Source organism: Mytilus edulis, chromosome 4 (assembly GCF_963676685.1).
Source record: "Mytilus edulis chromosome 4, xbMytEdul2.2, whole genome shotgun sequence".
NCBI lineage: Eukaryota > Metazoa > Mollusca > Bivalvia > Mytilida > Mytilidae > Mytilus > Mytilus edulis.
Window position 1 is genome coordinate 28834292 of NC_092347.1, and position 20813 is coordinate 28855104.

Here is a 20813-nt window from a genome sequence, read left to right on the forward strand (position 1 = left end):
GTGGTTAATCATTATAAAAGCAAAGTTAAAAATCTAAAAGTAATATAGACAAAGCACATTAACATAGACGGAAGGCAAGAATACCAAAAAAAAAAATACCATATCACTATAACACAATGACGGGATATATAAGTAACGAACAGCGTCAAATTGGGATTACCAAAAATAGACTAAACAGTAAAAGTAATATTTTGCACAGAAAAGTAAAAGATTACTATGACACGTCATTTAGATGATAAACAACAACAGTACACAGAATATATACTTTAAGACCCTCGTGTATTATTTGTAAAGTTGATACGGAAAATTTATCAACAAGGTATTGATATCTACCAAAAACTTTGAAAATGGATGAGACGTTCTTTGACATATCCCTGGTTCATCAACTTTCTTCTCAGAGACTGGTGACGTTTAACAACGTTTAGTAGCAGCTGGAAGATCTTGAATCCCTAACGAGTTGGGAAATGTATATCCCATATGCAGTTGAAGTTGGTTAATTGCTACTAAGGTGGGGCAAATTGATAATTTCAATATTAACAGCTGTGCGTATGTGAGCTTAATTTGTTCTTGTAATTATTTCACATTTATATATTTTTAAGGTAAAAATTTACTGTGATATAAATGTCACGCTGGAACATTTTTTTTGTTACACATTCCTATTATAGTTTACTATACAGTAAGAGTTTTACGCATTGTTAAAGTTTGTACGTTAATATACAGATGATTTTATTTATTTCCTATTGTCTTCAGTGGATATTCTAAATGGGAATACTACAATTACTTGATAAAGTTACCAACCAGGTGATGTTGCCTGTATTTTACCGGTCTGGATATTCACATTTCATTTCCATTTTAGGCACTATATATAATAGCATAACATGTAAGACATGTAAGATAAGAAATATACCAGAATGAATCGCAATAAACCATACTTACCTTAGATCCGGGGATCAGATCAATAGCAGCAAGTAACACGAATAAAGAGGTCAATAAACTTCAGTCTGAATCTGAAATCGCACTATGAAAAATACTCTCTACTTACTATCATGACTAAACTATGATTTGTGCTCCTCCGAGGTGCTCTAACTGGAAAGATCGTTTATGTGTCTGAATAGATAGGCTTGTGTGTTTAATAAATTCTAAATAACAACTTGCACTGACTTGGTAGAGCGCAATTCGATAAAATGAAACGAAGGGTCAAGGTTGACGCAGAACAGGTAATACAGTTGTTTATTTGTTAAATAGTTTTAGAAATAACTAAAAATAAATAAGGTGGATTTTAAATTTCTAAAAAATAAATAAGCTGGGTTCACTCACCGCTGTAGAAGACTATAAAAAGAATTGACTTGCTTACAGTTACTAAAAACTGATATTTATTGGTCACAAAACGATTAACGTTAACAACCTCTTCATTTAAAAAAAAACAATTTGTTCAGCGTTGAACAAGTTTAAGATTCTTTGTTTGTTAAAAGTATGAGTGTTTGGAAAATAGTACAGTTTGCGAATTTTGATACTGTTATAATCTTATAAATCTGAAAGGACAAAGGCTCATTTATTCAAAACTTTCAAGGAAGAAGGCAAAATTAATACAAACTTAATCATAATATATAAATTAATTATTTTTCAAAATGAATGAAATGTTTATTAAAGTTTGAAATAAAGGCTATTGTTTGATTTTTTTTTGGATTTTTTTTAAATGCAATATGAAAATCGCGGCAAATTATTAGTAGATTGCAAGAAACATAAAAGTGAAATATCTTTTTGACCATAAAAAGCTGACATGATATGTTCAGTTTATTGTAAAGTAAAAATATCAGCATAAATGGGTTGTGATGTGTATTCACACAACACGTGAATCCCTTTGTCTCAATGACCTTTCACTTATTTTTTACCTGTGTTTTAGGGTAAAACATTTTCCTGTGTAACAGATTGAGACCTGTTCGACCAATGCGTTTCAAATCTTAAAATGTTGTTACTGTTTGTTTTAAAAAAAATCAGGGCAATATAAAGAAGATAAAAATCACATACCTTTTATTAAATATTCTTGATAATAGGGTGCTCTTTTTTTAATGAAAAAAATTGACGTCAATCAGTCTTATATGTTATGACATGTAACTCCGTGATACATAAAGGCAACAGTAGTATACTGCTGTTCAAAACTCGTAAATCTATAGACAAAAACAAAATCGGGGTAACAAACTAAAACTGAGGGAAACGCATTAAATATAAGAGGAGAATAACGACACAACATTAAAATGTAACACACACACACAGAAACGGACTAAGCATTAGACAAAATCCGATGAGAATAAGAAATATATCATCAAAACCAAATACATGAATTTGGGATAAAAAAAAATACCGTGACACGTCTTATAGTAATGTGCATTCACACTCAAATATAAGAGAAAATAAACGACACAACGGAAACACAACGTTAATATGTAACACACAGAGAAACGAACTATAATATAACAATGGCCATATTCCTGACTTGTTACAGGACATTTTTAAAGAAAAAAAATGGTGGGTTGAACCTGGTTTTGTGGCATGCCAAACCTCGCATTTTAATGGCAATGTTAAATATAACATTAAAATGACAACATAATATGTGGAAATAACTGTCAAACATAGTTTCGAGACACCAAAAAAAGTTAAACCTGTCTTAAAAGACTACCTGTCTTATGAGACCATTTGTTTGCTCCCAATTGAGCTGTAACTTTAAACAGTTTGCACTACATATACAAAATAAGTGACGTGTTAAAACCCAGTACATTTCATGTAATAGACAATTCAAATTTGGCACAAAAGTTCTCCATACATCCAATAAACAAAGACGCAATATGTGCATAGTATTAATAATATATCGTTAACACAAAAAAATGATGTATTTCAAGCATGCAAACGTTCCTGTATTATCTCACTGTTTAGTGACACTTTCATAAGATGGCGGAGGAGCAGATGGCTCTTCTGGTGGCTGATTCAAATCAATTTTAACATCTGATGATAGTCCAGTTGGTCCTGATGGGTATGAAGCTTTTGGTTTTGGATTAGATTCAGGAAACTGCTGCTCAGGAGGAGAAATACCTGGTCCCATTGAATAACTTGAAGTTGAACCCATTAGATAGCCTACAGCAAGATCCCTGGAATATGACGAAAGTCTACATCCAGTTAGATCAGCAGGCCGAGAATTAGAGCTTGATTCCATATGAACACCAGAATAGTTTTGACCAGCTAGATAACCAGTTTGTTGATCTGTTATTAGTTGCATTAAATTCTGGTTATGTATTATTGCCATTTGGTTATTCCTGGATCCCTGTTGCGTGGTTATATTAACCATACGAGATTGTTCAAGTTGTTGACGTTTTTTGCATAAAAACAAACCCGTATAAATGTTCAAAATTGCACAAAGAATCACAAGAATCATTATAGGAATAGCGACACTTCTATACTTTCCTATATTGGAACTACATGCTAAGTCACTGTGATGATACCATCTTGAATAAACTCCGGAAATAGATGAAAGGACAATCCCAGCAAAACACATCATGAAACCAAACATGAGTATAACTGGACTGCAAGATACCTGGAAGAAAATTAATGAGTGTCCATCAACAATAGAAAATACTGTAATAAATCCCGATCTGTATCCTTTAAAATATATCAAATACTTAGTATACATGTTAGTATTTAGTTTTATGTTAATCGTTGACTGTTTTTAAACCATTGGCATTTACTACATGTATCTATATACGGCAAGCAAACGAAACCACTCAAAAAGAAAAACAAAGGTGTTAGGAACATGGTTTCACCATATTTTCATTTTATAAACATCTAATATTTCTGTTAAAAAGATAATTTCAGCGTTTAATCTTGTTATCACGTCTGACTGTATATAGCTTTATGTCTTACCCGCTTTCTCTAAACATGTAAAGTCGAACATCTTTAAAAAAAAATTCCATCATGTGTAGCTACCAGTCCTTGTCTTAATAACCAGAATTTTTTTTTTAAGATAAATTGAAATGAAAGAACTTTGTATAAGTATATAACATCTCATATCACCCCTTGTATATAAAATACACTTTCTCTTTAGTATATTATGTACCACATCTCCCATTAATATATCACATACAAGACCATCCATTAGTATATCACACACAGACCTTCCATTGGTACATCACACACAGACCATGGATTAGTAACACACACACACATACACACACACACTCTCTCTCTCACACACACACAAACAAACTCACACAAACACATATATCATCTATTAGTATATCACATACAGACCAATTATTAGTATATCACACACAGACCTCCCATTGGTATATCCCACACAGACCATCAATTAGTGTATTACACACATACCTTCTATTAGGACTAGTATATCACTTACAGATTTTTCATTAGTATATCACACACAGACCTTCCATTGGTGTATCACTAACAGACCTTCCATTAGTATACCAAACCCATACCTACCATTAGTATATCACCCATTGACTTATATAATAGTTCTTGAAAAACTGGTCATTATCGTGATACATGGACTGCCCACAGGACAGTGGTATTGACTTAGATAGTGATAATGACTGAGCCATACTGACCATCCATTAGTATATTACACATAGACCTAACATTAGTATATCACCCATTGACCATCCATTAGTATATCACACACAGACTTACCATTGGTATATCACCCATTGACCATCTATTAGTATTTCACACAAAGACAATCTATTAGTATATCACACACACACCATCCATTAGTATATCATCTTGTAAATAATTGCGCTAATATTAACGTACCTTTTTGCGGTACGTCCGCTATATTTGTGATGTCGTGATATTGGGTTACTTTTTTGTTGTTTGAATAAAAACTTATAATGGCAGACTTAGTTATATCTTTAACGCCTAAGTTAAATTTACGATTAAAATACACCACGCAACGCAATAATCTACACACCCATATACCTTCCATTAGTACATCACACACAGACCATCCATAAGTATATCACACACAGACAATTCATTTGTATTTCACACACATACCCTCAATTAGTATATAACACACATACATTAGATTAGTATATCACACAGAACTTCCATTACTATTTCATCCATAGAACTTCCACTAGTATATTACACAGACCTTCCATTTGTAATTCAAATCATATCTGCCATTAGTTTGTTACATATATACCATATCTGTCATTAGCATGTTACATGTATACCCTATCTGCCATTAGTTTGTTACATATATATCATATCTGTCATTTGATTGTTACATATATACCATATCTGTCATTAATTTTTTACATATATACCATATCTGTCATTAAATTGTTACATATATACCATATCTGTCATTAGTTTGTTACATATATACCTTATCTGCCATTACTTTGTCACATATATACCATATCTGCCATTAGTTTTTTACATACCAGATCTTCATTAGTATATTGCATACCAGGTCTCTCATTAGTGTATGACATATGAAGTCAAATAACAAAAATATCGAACTCGGAGGAAATTTAGAACGAAATGTCCGTAAGCAAATGTCAAAATCAAAAGCTCTTACAGAAGAATTGATAACAACTGTCATATTCCCGACTTATTACAGGCATATTTCCTTTGTAGATCTATTATTATATTACATACCAGATCTCTGATTCGTATATCAAACAATGGATCTCCCATTTTTATATGACATACACGATCTCAATTCCGTGTGTTACATATAGATTCCACAACTGCAACTAGTGTATTACGATTTTTTTCCAATCGAGACAGTTAAATTTTAATATTTAAAGCGCGAGGCTTGCCGAGCTTTTTAAATAATTAAAATTTAACTGTTGAGAGTAGAGAAATATCGTAATACACGAATTACAGTGGTTGAATCCGTTTCTCTTTATGATTTGTATCCTTCCTTTTTAAAGATTTGAGGAAACTTGTGTACTTTTGATGTGAAGTCATCAGGCATGGTCGCCTTTTATCATGACATCACAATAAGAAAATTCAGAAGAAAACAAGTAAAATTTAAAGTCACAATTAAATTTCAACCAATCATTTGCCGATAACAGATTTTTCACAAGTAAGGAGAAATATTTTCTAACACCGGTCAGGAAATGTGAAAATAGCAAAAAATTAGAGAAACAATACTCCAATAAGTATATTGATTAAACGGCGAATCTCTCATTAATATATTACATACCAGTTTATCTACAGAGGGTCCAACAAATGTTTGTTTCTTGTATAACTTCATGTACAACATTCCTTTCAGACGAAACTGTAAAAGTAAAAAGATTAAAAAAAATATTTGTGTACTTTAAGAAATTGAAATTTAAAAGAAACATAGGAGTACATACATTCAGTAGAGTTTCAATTGATTTGCTGAAGACAGAGACATCTTATATATGAGATTGGTAAAGTCATATGTAAAATTTTGTTACACACAACGAAGCACTTATGATTTCATCGGTTATGCTTAAGTACGAATTAAAAAACTTATTTTATCAGAAATCAATAAGGGCAGCAGCAGTTTACCACTGTTCAATAGTCATATATCAAATAACGGAAAACAAATCGAGATTATAATAGAAAAACATTGGAACAAAAGAAACACTGAACTGCAACAAAAGCAAACGCCAACATACATATAAATGGGTTATATGATTACAACTGCCATATCCCTGACTTTGTATTGGAAATTTGAAGAAGAACAAAATGGTTGGTTGAACTTGGTTTTATGGTCAGCTAAACCACCCACTTACCTAAATAAGCATATGACAGTTGTTATTCATTCGTTCGATGTGTTTGAGGTTTTAATTTTGCAATTTGATAAGGGACTTTCCATTTTGAATTTTCCTCGGAGTTCAGTTTTACTTTTCTCGATACAGTTATAAACGGCTTCCGGAAATTAGGACAAGTTACCCAAAAATATATAAATGATAGACAAAGAACTTACAAAAACACCAGTTATAAATGATCCATAAAAATATGGAAGACCTCTATAATCATCATCATCATTGCCATATATAGCTGCTACTATCCCACAAATCAGCAAGGAACAGGCAAATATAATATCAAAAACGCCTATAATCATTAACCTCTGAAATACTTGCTTTGCCACCATGTTCTCCGCCTCAACCACTTGAAAAAAATATCAAATATGCATTAACCTGACATTGAAATTATCTAATAAGTTGGAAATGTGTTTTGTAAATTCACAATTGAGATTTTCTTTTGTTTCCCTTTTAAAATTGAGTTTTTTTTCTGTAGGAATCTAGAAGAATGGGAATTCTCGCCAATTGGAAAAAGGTTGTTACAGTTGATAAGATATTTGAAGTACTTAAGTCTGTACACGAGGGAGCTAGGGCTCATACAGGATACCATAAATTGTACAAGGACGTTGAACAAACGTATTATGGGATTCCCAGAGAAACTTGCATGGAATTCATCAAAGGATGTGTTCAGTGTGCATGTAAAAAGCCACAAAGAAACGTTGCACCACTTACGCCTATCACATCCAAATATTTTATGCACAGGGGGCAGTTAGACTTAGTTGACAAGCGTTCTGACCCAGACGGGCAATACTGTTGGATCGGTCACTACATTGACCATTATACAAAATTTAATTTCTTCTGGCCTCAGATGAATAAGTCTGCAGATGAAGTAGCACACAATTTACCAGTGCATGTGTTTTCTGTTGTTGGTCTTCCGTCTATTCTACAACATGACAACGGGAGAGAGTTTTGCAACGCAGTAATAAGAGAAACTTTAAAACTGTGGCCCGGCGACGGAGATGTTAAGATAATAACAGGAAGACCTAGGCATCCAAGACAGAGGGGTTTAGTGGAACAGGTTCATGACTCACTTCATAAACTGTTGGCATCAAAACGAGCAGACAAACCTGGCACAGGATGGCTTGAGTTTTTGTATGAGATACAGTATTCACTGAACACACAGTGTCATTCTAGTATTAAAATGACGCCTTTTGAAGCTGTATTTGGTCAAAAAGCTAATGATGGTATTTGTGTAGGTTCGCAAGAGACTGATGAGTTCATTGACAAAGAGAATATTGAGTACATGATTGAAGCAGAAGGAGACGTAATAACTGACGGACAGACGGAAAACGAGACTGACTCACAGACAGAAAACGAGACTGACTCACAAACGGAAAACAAGACTGACTCACAGACGGAAAAGAGACCGACTCACAGACTGAAGCTGAGACCGACTCACACACTGAAGCTGAGACCGACTCACAGACAGATGCTGAGACCGACTCACATCCGGATGCTGAGACCGACTTACAAACAGAAACTGTTCAACCTGCCCGAAAACGACGACGAACTGAAACGTCAGAAATATCTTCAGAGAAATACGATAGTACAGACTACAGACCAACACAGGACGAACTCATGGCAGTTGATGATTTTATGATTTTGAATGACATTATAACTGACCCTCCTGAGGAAAACAACTGTACCGGCATAGCAACGGACGACGGAAAAATTACTACTCACGACAGAATACGAAAGATACTTGACAAAAATTATAAAAAATCTGTCGAAAATACAATGAGAAAATATAATAAAAAAGTGTCAAAAACTAATGCAAAAATTGAAAAAGGTAGCTTTGTCACTGTGCGAATACCAGTTGTTGATAGGGCATCGGGAGATCTTCCCAGATTATTATGTAGGGTTGATGATATCATCGGTAAAGATGAAAGTTTGTACAAGCTATCATGTGAATTTGGTATACTGAACTCATGTTATGATATGGGTGATATTGAACTTTTGACAAGGAAAATTGAAACTGAACATTGGAGTACAAACGGAATTTCCTTGCATGCGGCCGCAAAACAAGCAAGTTTTTCTCTTGCAAGTAAGAGATGCAAATGTAAAGGAACATGCACGAACAAGACATGCAAATGTAAGAAACCAGACGTTCCTTGTGGTAGCAAGTGTCACCCGGGCCGAGAGTGCCAAAACAGGATTTCGATAGACAATTAATTTCAGAACTATTCAATTCAATTTAAAAGAGGGACGAAAGATACCAAAGGGACAGTCAAACTCATAAATCTAAAACAAACTGACAACGCCATGGCTAAAAATGTTCACTTATTCACTTTATTTATCTACTTGTAATAAATTAATGTTAATTTGTAAAACTCAATTAAAGTTTTTTGATAAATGTTTGTCTAAAGTAAACCCATACGGTCCAAATACCGGTATGGTCCAGCTCGTACTAGACCGTATGAGTATATTCGTACGGTCGGACCGTACGAGTATATGCATACGGTCCGGACCGTACGCGTACGGTCCAAATACTCGTATGATCTGGAACACATATATTGGTGATTTTGAATCTGTTCAAAGTTTTGATTTTTCGACCTTATATACCACTTTGCCTCATATTTTATTAAGAAAAAATTCACATCCCTAATTAACTGGGCATTTAAAAAGTCAGAATGCGAGTACATATGTTCAAACTCATTTAGGTCATTTTTTGGTAGCAATTAACAAAAGAACTATGTCAATTGGACATTTTTACCTGATAACATCTCTGTTCGCTTTGGAGATTCCGTATATCGTCAAGTTATTGGAATTCCAATGGGGACTAGCTGTGCACCACTTATTGCGGACCTGTTTTTGTATTGTTATGAGTTACAATTTATGACTAAAATTAGCAAAGACCCATCGAAACAATATTTGATACAAAAGTTTAACAATACTTTTAGATGTTTGGATGAGATATTGGCTCTCAATAATGACAACTTCAGTATGTATACTAAAGAAATTTATCCTGTTGAACTTGAACGGGAAGCTTAATACAAAAATTTATGATAAAAGAGATGATTTTTCATTTCCTATCGTTAATTATCCATTTTTAGATGGTGACGTTCCCTTGTCACCATCTTATGGTGTTTATATATCTCAACTTGTACGATTCGCTCGTGTATGTAACAACGTATTAGATTTTAGCGAGAGAAATTTATGTATTACTGTAAAATTATTACACCAGGGTTTTCGATATCACAAACTAGTCAAAACATTTACTAAATTTTATCATCGGTATAAGGAAATAATTCGTAAATATAACACAACATGCAGACATCTTATACGTTTAGGTATTTCACATCCAATCTTTTATGGTAGTATTCTTTACAAAGCACAAAGATGTCAATATTTACCACAAAACCTTACAAAACCTTTAAACAGACTTATTAAGAAGAGATATAGTTACGATACCGTTGTCAGGTCATTAAAGATTGCATATTTTGGCTTTAATATTGATTCACTTATAGGGTCTTTGCATCGGAACTAAACACATTTATTTAAAAAAATAAATTGTTGGCATGACACGGATTATGTTCTTCTCATGTATTTTATGATAGTATGATACTAAACCCCTAACGGGAGGGATTGTGCCTGATATTCATATGATGTAAACATAATCTTTCAATCAGTTTAATTGAGGTCTGGAGGTAGCATGTCAGTTAACTGCTAGTAGTCTGTTGTTATTTATGTATATTGTCATTTTATTCATTTTCTTTTGTTGCATCTTCTGACATCGGACATGGACTTCTCTTGAACTGAATTTTAATGTGCGTATTGTTATGAGTTTACTTTTCCACATTGGCTAGAGGTATAGGGGGAGGGTTGAGATCTCATAAATATGTTTAACCCCGCCACAATTTTGTGCCTGTCCCAAGTCAGGAGCCTCTGGCCTTTGTTAGTCTTGTATGATTTTTAATTTTAGTTTCTTGTGTATAACTCGGAGTTTAGTATGACGTCCATTATTACTGAACTAATATACATATTTTTAAGGGGCCAGCTGAAGGACGCCTACGGGTGCGGTAGTTTTTCGCTACATTGAAGACCCATTGGTGGCCTTCGGCTGTTGTCTGCTCTATGGTCGGGTTGTTGTAGCTTTGACACATTCACCATTTCCTCTCTCAATTTTATTGAAAAGCAATAGAGGTCAGTGAAGGAATTTAGTTCGAATCTACAGTGTTTGTAAACAAGGCCATTTGATTGCCCAAAATACCGCATGACACTATGTTTTATTGTTGCAAAAGATAGGGCAACATTTGCACTTTCATGAATGATAAATGAATTTTTTGTTTTCTTAAGGTAAATCAGTTATAAATTTAATTTAAGACATAGATTAGCATAAAAGTCAATGGGAGATTTTTTTACTGAATTTACCCCCTCTAGTTTCTGAGATATGAAGAGGAAATAGTTAAAGTTCATTAGGTTCAACAAACCGTAGGTTGATAGCTAAACAATCAAAACAGCTCATACGTTACAACACATCACTATTTGGCAGCAGAGAATACATGTAGTCATTCAGTTTCGGATTCTGTTTTGCATTTGATAAAACAGGGTCAATTAAATGTTTGTAGGACGAACGGACTAGGTGAATACAATATAACTAACTTTTTTTAGAGTGGCATTATATAAACATGAGTTTTGCTTAATGCGTGAAATTTAAAATGCTACATTTTGTTTTCTATTGAGCAACAAAACTTTGTGTGATCTCAGGTGTTTCGAAATGATAAGGATATCATACTTCATATGTGTCAACCGTTGTGTTATCCATGTTAGTACTTACCGTGGATACATTATTATACGTTGTATACCGATTTTCGTGGGTTTCGTGGGTGCAGGTTAACCACGAAATCAAATGTTCAACGAAAAACATATTTTTAATAGGCTTCGTAAACAGAGATTGTCAGAACCACTATGTCAAATATCCACGAATATGCAAGTTTTCAGCAATTCACGAAAATTGATACCCATGAAAATAAATGAATCCACAGTATTCGGTCTATTTGGTAGGCTACATTCAAGGAAAACAAGACGGGATTATTGTTACGACAATTGAAACATATGTGTCGTCATTTGTAAATAAGATATTCCATAATAACAATCAAATTCATTGACTATGGTATGGATTATGACTCTTTTTGAATGATCTAGATGATTTTAAATTACACTCATGTATAATGATCTGACGAATGTTGCTTAAATATTTCTTGATATTGATCAATTATCTGCTTATTTAAAGATATACGTTTCAATACGTCGGTAGCCCCAGCGTTATTGTATGATTTTACCCTCTATACCTTTTTTTCATAAAAATTGCACCCTTGTGATGTTATGTCACTTGGTATTTTTATCTTTGTTTTATATACTTTACAAATTACAAAATATTTTATTTTAAAGAGAGGTTATAATTAGAGTCCAGATCAGTTGACAAAGCCTTGCTTGTTTCATTATAAACATTTTCCATACAGGATTTTTCATCCTATTTATAATAAACAGTACTAACTCCGTTGTGTAGAACTGTAATCCATTCTATTTAAATCAGCTTATTTGTTTTTCAATATTAGGTTATTTAGATATCTTATAAACTGAAAATTAATTTCTATAATTTAAGTCAAAGATCAAATAATTTGTGTATTTATTGCGACCCCAATCATCCTTTTCCACAGATTCACCTGATAGTTACCTGTCCATTTAAACTTTTGACAGTTTTTTTGTTGAACAAACACAACATGTATTGATCTCTGTAGATTATTCACTGGGACCTTTGAATTTCTTTTAAGAGAAATCAATCACTCATTGAATAATCTACCCGAGTAAAAAATGTATCTTCTAAATTGATAGAAATAACATGTCTAACCTTAAAAACTGCATACAGAGAACAATACCTGTTGTATTTGTTCAATGGGACAAATGAACTGCCAAAAGTTTAGATTGAAAGGTAAAAAAGTAAATATTATTAATTGCCTTTAAATCAATAATAAAGTTGACATTTTGTGCGAAAATGGCAGACATTTTAAATTTATGTTATTTCAATATTTTTCCAAGTGCATAAAAAGTCAAGACAATTTGGAAAATTCTGTGCTTAAGTTGTGTCACAACACAACAAACAAAATTATAACGAAGGCATTTGTGTGTTGTTAGAACCGATAGCGCCAAGAACTTTTTTTTTCCTTAAACATTTGTATTGATCATTCTTCCATGTTTTAGTCTCCTTGTTTCCACTGAAGACGAACACTGCAACAGAGCATGCAAACTTCATCTTTCAAACATTTGATTTCCAATAATTAATTTCGTGATAAAAGCTCTTTTTGGTGAAACCATGATTGCAAAAATATCCATTTATTTTCTACGAATATTTCAATAAGGGGAGGGTTAAATGATACTTGCGATTATCTGAAGGAGAAAGAGAATTTTCTTAAAAATTTAACAAATAACAAGAACAGCAGGAAATTAGCTTAGTCCACAAGTCTCGATAATGTGACAAAATTCTTCAACCAAATTCCATATAAGCATGTGGTCAACCCCATTATTTGCCACCTTTCTGTGAAGTTTTAGGGATCTTTACTAATAAAAGTAAAGGTTTAACACTGTTACTCTTACAAATTGTGATGAAATTGTTTTAATGTCTGAAAAAAATGAGAAAAATAATTCGACTTACTCTAATGTAAGTGCAATTTTTTTGTGACATTTCACGGATCTTGGTTAAAGTTAATTACATGAATTAGGTTCCAAATCCCCCCCCTTTTCTGGAAGCAGAGGCGCACCGAAAAGCAGACATAATTCATGTTGAAAATTCGAAACATTTTTGAAAAAAGCCTACCCTTAACAATTGTTAGTCACCAGAACTTTGCTCTAAGACACAGAATCCTAAAACAGCAAATGAAATATAACACAATAAACTCCCTTTTTCATCAGATCATTGGCAAATACACTTCAGCCTAGACTGACATCACACTGTGATAGTAGTGTCAGTTTATACTTACTGCTTCTGTAACTTGCTTGTAAATTATTAATATAGTGGGGAACGAAACGAAGTTATTATTTTGTTTCATTGTTATACCAGTAAATACACATTTCATGACCGCATGATATCTGCACTAGGGATGTGGTATGGTTGTCAATCACAATCCTTCACATCCTTCATAATGACGTGAGTGTAAACAACTACAAATGACATCTAATTATCAGGAAATAACAAATACATTGCAGTTTTACCTATTATTAACAAATTTTTCGTGTTTGTTAATTAATTCAATATATCTCATTCTAGTAAATATTTTGTTTGTTAATTTCATGTTTACCTGAAATAAGTGTATTATTTTGCATTATTTTGTAATATTGTGTCATTGATAATTACAACATGTACAAGACAACAAGTTATTCATATTCATTCATGATTTTATCGTGTGTTTTTCTATGTTGTGATGTTATGCTATTGTTTTAGAAAAAGGGAGAAGGTTTGGTACCATTAAAACGTTTAATCCCGCTGCATGTGTTTGCACCTGTCCTAAGTCAGGAATCTGATTTACAGTAGTTGTTGTTTGTTTATGTAATTTATACGTGTTTCTTGTTTCTCGTTTTTTATATAGATTAGACCGTTGGTTTTCCCGTTTGAATGGTTTTACACTAGTAATGTTGGGGCCCTTTATAGCTTGTTGTTCGGTGTGAGTCAAGGCTATATGTTAATGGCCGTACATTTACCTATAATGGTTTACTTTCATGAATTGTTATTTTGATGGAGAGTTGTCTCATTGGCACTCACACCACATGAATGTGTATACATCATATATATCAACATCATTTATTATCCATTAAAAATGTGAAAACAAAAACGTTTTTGCTTAGTGTGGATTTGTATATCGTGTTGGTCATGCAAATTAGGGACGGTGCAATATTTATCAAGCAGGGGGACCGGTGCAAATCGCAAAACCTGTTTGGAAAAAAGTATTGTCCCATGCTGATGTGATAGGAAAAAAAGTTATGTCCCATGACCTCTATTCATTAAAAAAAGTATGTGTCCCATGAATATCATGGATATATTGAGTGAATAAAAACACAATCTGTACCTTAAATAATGTAAAGCAACAATATGTATTGTGATATAAATGTTTTTGACAATCATTTTAACATTCTGAGTATTCAAATTTCATTCATTCATGCAGTCAAAGACATATAATAAAAGGCATAAAATGCACTATTTACGATTACACAGATATATGTAACAATAAGAAAAAGTCATTGTTACACATTAAGTGTAAGAAAAACTTTTTGTTACACAAACTAGAGGCTCCCAGGTGAATAAATGATCACTTAGGCAAAATTGGCAAATGAGAAACATTTTAAATGACAAAATTTTCATAATAGGTACATCAATTTTTACAAAATTTCATATGCAGCAAGTAAAGATCTTCAGTATTACTGGTTTTGATTTTTACAATAATTAAATTGTTTTGAAAACATACTATCTCAAAATTGAAAATGAAAAAAAATGACATTTCAGCATGTTCAAACGACCAAAACATCAAACTATCAAAGATAAAAAATCATGGTAATTAGCAAAATAAACATGATTGATAATCTTTACTCATACATATGAAACCTTGTAAAAATTAAAGTACCTATTACATGAAAATATTCAGAGTCTTTGCCGTCACCGTTAAATCTGACAGGTTATTCCAATACTATAATTGAAAAAGTATTTAGTCTATGTGTGGTCTAACACCGTTTTTTTTTAAGTTTTAATGAGTGACCTCTAGTATTATTAGATGGTGCTAAAGTAAATAGGCTCATCCAGTCGATGTCATCTATACCATGCAACGCTTTGTAGACTTGTATCATATAATTCCTATCCCTACGATATTCAAAATACAAACATTATTTTTTTATCACTATAAATTTATCCACAATTTTGGGTATACCTGTAAAAATAAATGGGGATAATACCCATTTATGAGGATTTCCCCCAACCTGCTGTTTTTTTATGTCAATAGTTCAAGGTTTACAAAATGTCATTGTAAATATTGCAGATTCCCAAATATATGCAAATAGCTGTATGGGCACAAATTTTATTAAGAACACTTCAAGAAGAAAATAAGGTTATACCTCACTTGGTCTATCTCAATAAAGCTCAAATAGTTAATCATACATAATTGAGTAAAATGCACCATTATAATATAGATGGTTATTTTCTGTCTGGCTTTTTTTACCAGTGGCAGTGGTCAGGAAACGAAAAATAGAAAATTCTTGCCCCCAGCCATATGATTTGAGCAAAATATGCTAAATTTTCAGGGACAAGGTTAGAAAATAACGCTAACAAAATGACATAGTTAAACAAACATGCCCTCATACCCTTTCCAAATCTATACAGTCCATTTTAGTTTGTTTTGATTTTGTTGATCACCCGCCAAATTGTCTAAATGCAGAGTCAAGCTGGTAAAATTCCGTCTATGAAATATATCTTAAAATTACCTGCATGGGCCGGTAGTTAGTTTTAGAACCTTTTTGTTTTTGTTTTCAAAAGTTCTACATAAAGTAAGCCTTTCATAAAAATTATTTTTATGCACAAAATATGAATGTGTCATAGCAGTAGGATATCATGCTAGTTTAACTAAACTTAACTTCTTGGGCCGTTAAGTCATTATTAAAAAATGAATGCTTGATTTAATCTCTCATTCAGATATTTGCTTATATGTCTTGCTCATTTAGTTGTTTTGTTTAGGTGAAAACAGTCTTTTATTGAAGTTTGATATTGTAATATATATATAATCACTGAAAAGATTGTTGACAAGGACATTGTCTCATTGTTATTTTGCAGAACTTGCTTGGGCTGGTACTGTATTGCAACTTATTTATAGGTTTTTCAAATATTCTTAATCACATTCAGTATTTTCACTGTTAGATACAAACATAGATTGAGCTTGAACTAATATAGCTAATATGAGAAATTGAACATCTTGTGAAGGCATAAATAACTTTTTGAACATCAAATATGACGAACAGTTCTGAATTTTGCCAAGTGCTTGGCCTTTGTGGGGTAGGAAAGATTTATTTTATTGCATCTTTCCTGGTGGCTTGGTTGACCCCTTCCTAGGCCAAGCTATTGTATTCTGTATTATTTTATTATCGTTTTATGTTTTGCATTCATTATTATCAGAAACATATAATGTATTATATGTCTCTGTTATTATCTTGTTGGAAAATGTATATGTATATATTATATATTGTTTATTTTTGTATGAGAAACATTTTTACTCTGAATAAGTAAAAATATTGCAATTCAACTTCTTGTTTCTCTTGTTTTTTCCAAAAAGTTGTACCAAATGCGGTTAAGCTAACCTAATCCTGGGATAAGAACATCCAAAGTTTTTCGAAAAATTCAAAGTTTAGTAAACAGGAAATTTGTAAAAATGACCATATAATTGATATTCATGTCAACAACGAAGTGTTGACTACTGAGCTGGTGATACCCTCGGGGATGAAACTTCCACCAGCAGTGGCATCGACTCAGTTGTGAAAGTCAAAGGAACCAGGATTATATTTTAATACGCCAGACGCGCGTTTCGTCTACATAAGACTCGTCAGTGACGCTAAGATCAATATAGTTATCAAATCAAACAAGTACCAAGTTGAAGAGTATTAAGGATCAGAAATTCCAAAAAGTTGTGCCAAATAAGTAATTCATTTCTGGATAAAAAAATCCTTAGTTTTTCGAAAAATTCAAAATTTAGTAAACAGGAAATTTATAAAAAAAAAAATGACCATATAATTGATATTCATGTCAACACTGAAGTTTAACATCGGTAAACTATTGTTGTTTAGATATGTCTTTGTTATGCAATATAAAATATTGAAATTTAATAAATCATTAAAAATTGTTATTCGATTGAGGACTTTTAAAATTAAAAAAGCGATATATTACTATTGATCACTGTTGTCTTTTTTTTTATTATTGAAATCCATTCATGAATATGCAAGACTTACAATTTCTGTCCGAAAGACTTACTGATTTATATATATATATATATAAATTCAGACTTACTTTAACAAAATGAGCATTTTAAATCTGAAGTGGGCTTTTAAAATAAAAGCTTTTACAGCCAACATCACGCATGCAAGGCTTGATTCGCTCGCTATCAATTCGTTTGTCTGCTCAGTACCGAATATTTCGAAATAAGACTGTTTTGCCGAGTGCAGATTTGCATTGCTATACGACGTGTCTCGGTTTTTCTGCTTTTATGCATTCATGCTTGTTTCTTTGAAAGTACGCTTGTATCTTGTGTTCGTCTGTTTGTTTGTACTGTATTCTTGACAGGTAGATATTGTTAACATTGCTTAAAGGACGGAGGTTTAGCTATCCATAAAAGTAGGTTCAACCCATCATGTTTTTTTTCTAAAATAGCTTGTACCATGTCAGGAATATGGCAGTTGTTATCAAATAGTCAGTTTCTGTGTATATTTTAAATAAACTCATCATAGATACCAGGACTAAAGTTTATTTTCTTTTAAACAAATTGACGATTTTTTTAACTCGGTGTACAACTGTTGCCTTTATCTATCAACTATTCAAGCAGCAATTCAGAGTTATTATTGAACAACCCACTCTATGTGCTGTGTGAATCAATGGTATAAATATTAAACGATTCCAAGTACACGTACATATGATAAGAAACTTTCCCCTGGCAATAGTATAAAACAGTTGAACTATACCCAGTACACAAGTATTTCCTATTCTAAACCTTCAAACTTGTTAAAAGAATAAGTTAAGGATTTGTTGTCTTCATATTTTCTTGGCCATATTGTCTCTTTAATTTTGATTTGACAATTGTTATTCATTTTTTGCAGTTCACCAGACTGTGTTTTCATAGCTTTATAGCTCACCTGGCCCGAAGTGCCAAGTTAGTTTTTCTCATCATTGGCGTCCGTCGTCGTTAACTTTTACAAAAATCTTCTCCCCTAAAACTATTGGGCCAAATTTAACCAAACTTGGCCACAATCATCATTGGGATATTTACCTATAACAAATCTGTCCAATGACCCGACAAACTAAGCAAGATGGCCACCATGGCTAAAAATAGAACATAGGGGTAAAATGTAGATTTTGGCTTATATCTCTGATACCAAAGCATTTAGAGCAAATCTGACATGGATTAAAATTGTTTATCAAGACAAGTTCTATTTGTCCTAAAATTTTCAGATGAATCGGACAACTCGTTATGAGGTTGCTGCCCCTGAATTGTAATTTTAAGAAAAATTTTGCCGTTTTTTTGGTAATTGACTTGAATATCATTATAGATAAGAGATAAACTGTAAACAGCATTTATGTGCAGCAAATATTTACAAATAAGTCATAATGACCAAAATAGTCAATTGACCCCTTAAGGATTATTGCCTTTTATAGCAAATTTTTAACAATTTTTCGTAAATTTTTGTAATCTTCTCTGAAATTATTCTGACAAATTTATCCAAAATTGTCCAAAATCATCATTTGGGTATTTAGTTTTTTTAAATTGTGTCCGATGACCCCCACCCACGAATCCAGATGGCCGACATTGCTAAAAATAGTACATAGGGTAAAATGCCGTTTTTGGCTCATATCTCGAAAAACAAAGAATTTAGAGCAAAATTGACGATGGAAATTGTTCAGTAGGTTTCAAAATGGTCAGTTAAGGAGTTATTGCCCTTTATATTCAACTTTTTAACCATTTTTATAAATTTTGTAAATTTTTACAAATTATTTTCCACTGTAACTACTCACTGGGACAAGTTCATCATAGATAGAGATAATTGTAAGCAGCAAGAATGTTTAGTAAAGTAAGATCTACAAACACATCACCATCACCAAAACACAATTTTGTCATGAATCCATCCAGGTCCTTTGTTTAATATGCACAGAGACCAAGGTGAGCGATACAGGCTCTTTAGAGCCTCTAGTTATGTAGTTTTCAGACTTTACCACTTCATTTTTTTTATAGGGGCACCCTGACCCCCTTGGCAACAGACATTGGATGTAACTTAAAAAATTCATACTTCCGAACAACAAAATCAATTAAAGTTCAATTCTTCTTGAATAATTGATAGGTCTTTCCTTCCATTTTTTTTTAATTATACTGTCATAAATAAATATATCATATATATATTGATTGATAAATTTATTGATTAGTTGGTTGGTTGGTTGGTTGGTTTATTAGTTAAACACTTGATACAGGGTCTCTTGCAACAAGCGGAAAAAAGAGACCTTGGATTCCGTATTAAACACATGAAACGGAAACATGTATTGAATGATTGATTGATTGATTGGTTGGTTGGTTAAACACGTCGGTTAAATATGCTGGTTAAACACGTTGGTTGGTTAAACACGTTTAATAGGCTCAATTAAAACAAGCAAAAAAAACCCCACCTTGGATCCCTTATGAAACACATTAAACGGAAACATTGATTGATTGATTGATTGATTGATTAATTGATTAAATGATTGATTGGTTGGTTGGTTGGTTGGTTGGTTTGGATTCGAACACACATAAAACTGTTTAAATAGTGCCAAAAACCACATAATTTGATGACCTTGACCTTTGACCTTGTGACCTTCGTCAAGGTCATTGCTCCACAAGGTCATTGCAAAAGACCCTATGGGTTAAGGACCTTTTGTTTAAGAGTTTTGCCTAAAAATGGCTTTTTAAAAACCATTAGTGGGAGTTATGTCCCTTACATGATGGTAAAATCAATATAGTTATAATGTAAAAAAGTTGCCCCTTAAAGTACCAATCATTTTTCACTGCTTAAATTTTCTGTATCTATAACCGTTCAATAGTTATAGGGAAATGAAAAACTTTTGAAAATCTAAAATATGACCTTGACCTTTGACCTTGACCTATATTTTTAAGTTTTGGTCCAATGAACTCAAATCTGAAGACCCGCAGTCTTTACGACTTACGGTTCATGAGATTTATATGCATATCGAAA

General features: G+C 32.6%; 2 protein-coding genes across 3 annotated transcripts; one reads left to right on the forward strand and one right to left on the reverse strand.

Moving 5' to 3' along the window:
- Positions 1-2876: 2876 nt before the first annotated feature.
- On the reverse strand, positions 2877-17029 carry LOC139519350 (uncharacterized). 2 transcript variants are annotated; one of them, XM_071311348.1, is made up of 4 exons: positions 16203-17029; positions 12358-12439; positions 6230-6304; positions 2877-3586 (listed from the first exon to the last, which is right to left on the reverse strand). In XM_071311348.1, exons 3-4 carry the CDS (start codon positions 6287-6289, stop codon positions 2921-2923), a joined length of 726 nt encoding a protein of 241 aa, XP_071167449.1. In that variant the 5' UTR covers positions 6290-6304; positions 12358-12439; positions 16203-17029; the 3' UTR covers positions 2877-2920. The 2 variants fall into 2 exon arrangements, with proteins under 2 accessions (XP_071167449.1, XP_071167450.1); XM_071311349.1 differs by lacking the exon at positions 16203-17029 and having other exon boundaries at positions 12358-12653.
- On the forward strand, positions 7309-8460 carry LOC139521329 (SCAN domain-containing protein 3-like). The gene has a single exon (XM_071314808.1). The coding sequence runs from the start codon at positions 7309-7311 to the stop codon at positions 8458-8460; it is 1152 nt and encodes a 383-aa protein (XP_071170909.1).
- Positions 17030-20813: the final 3784 nt, after the last annotated feature.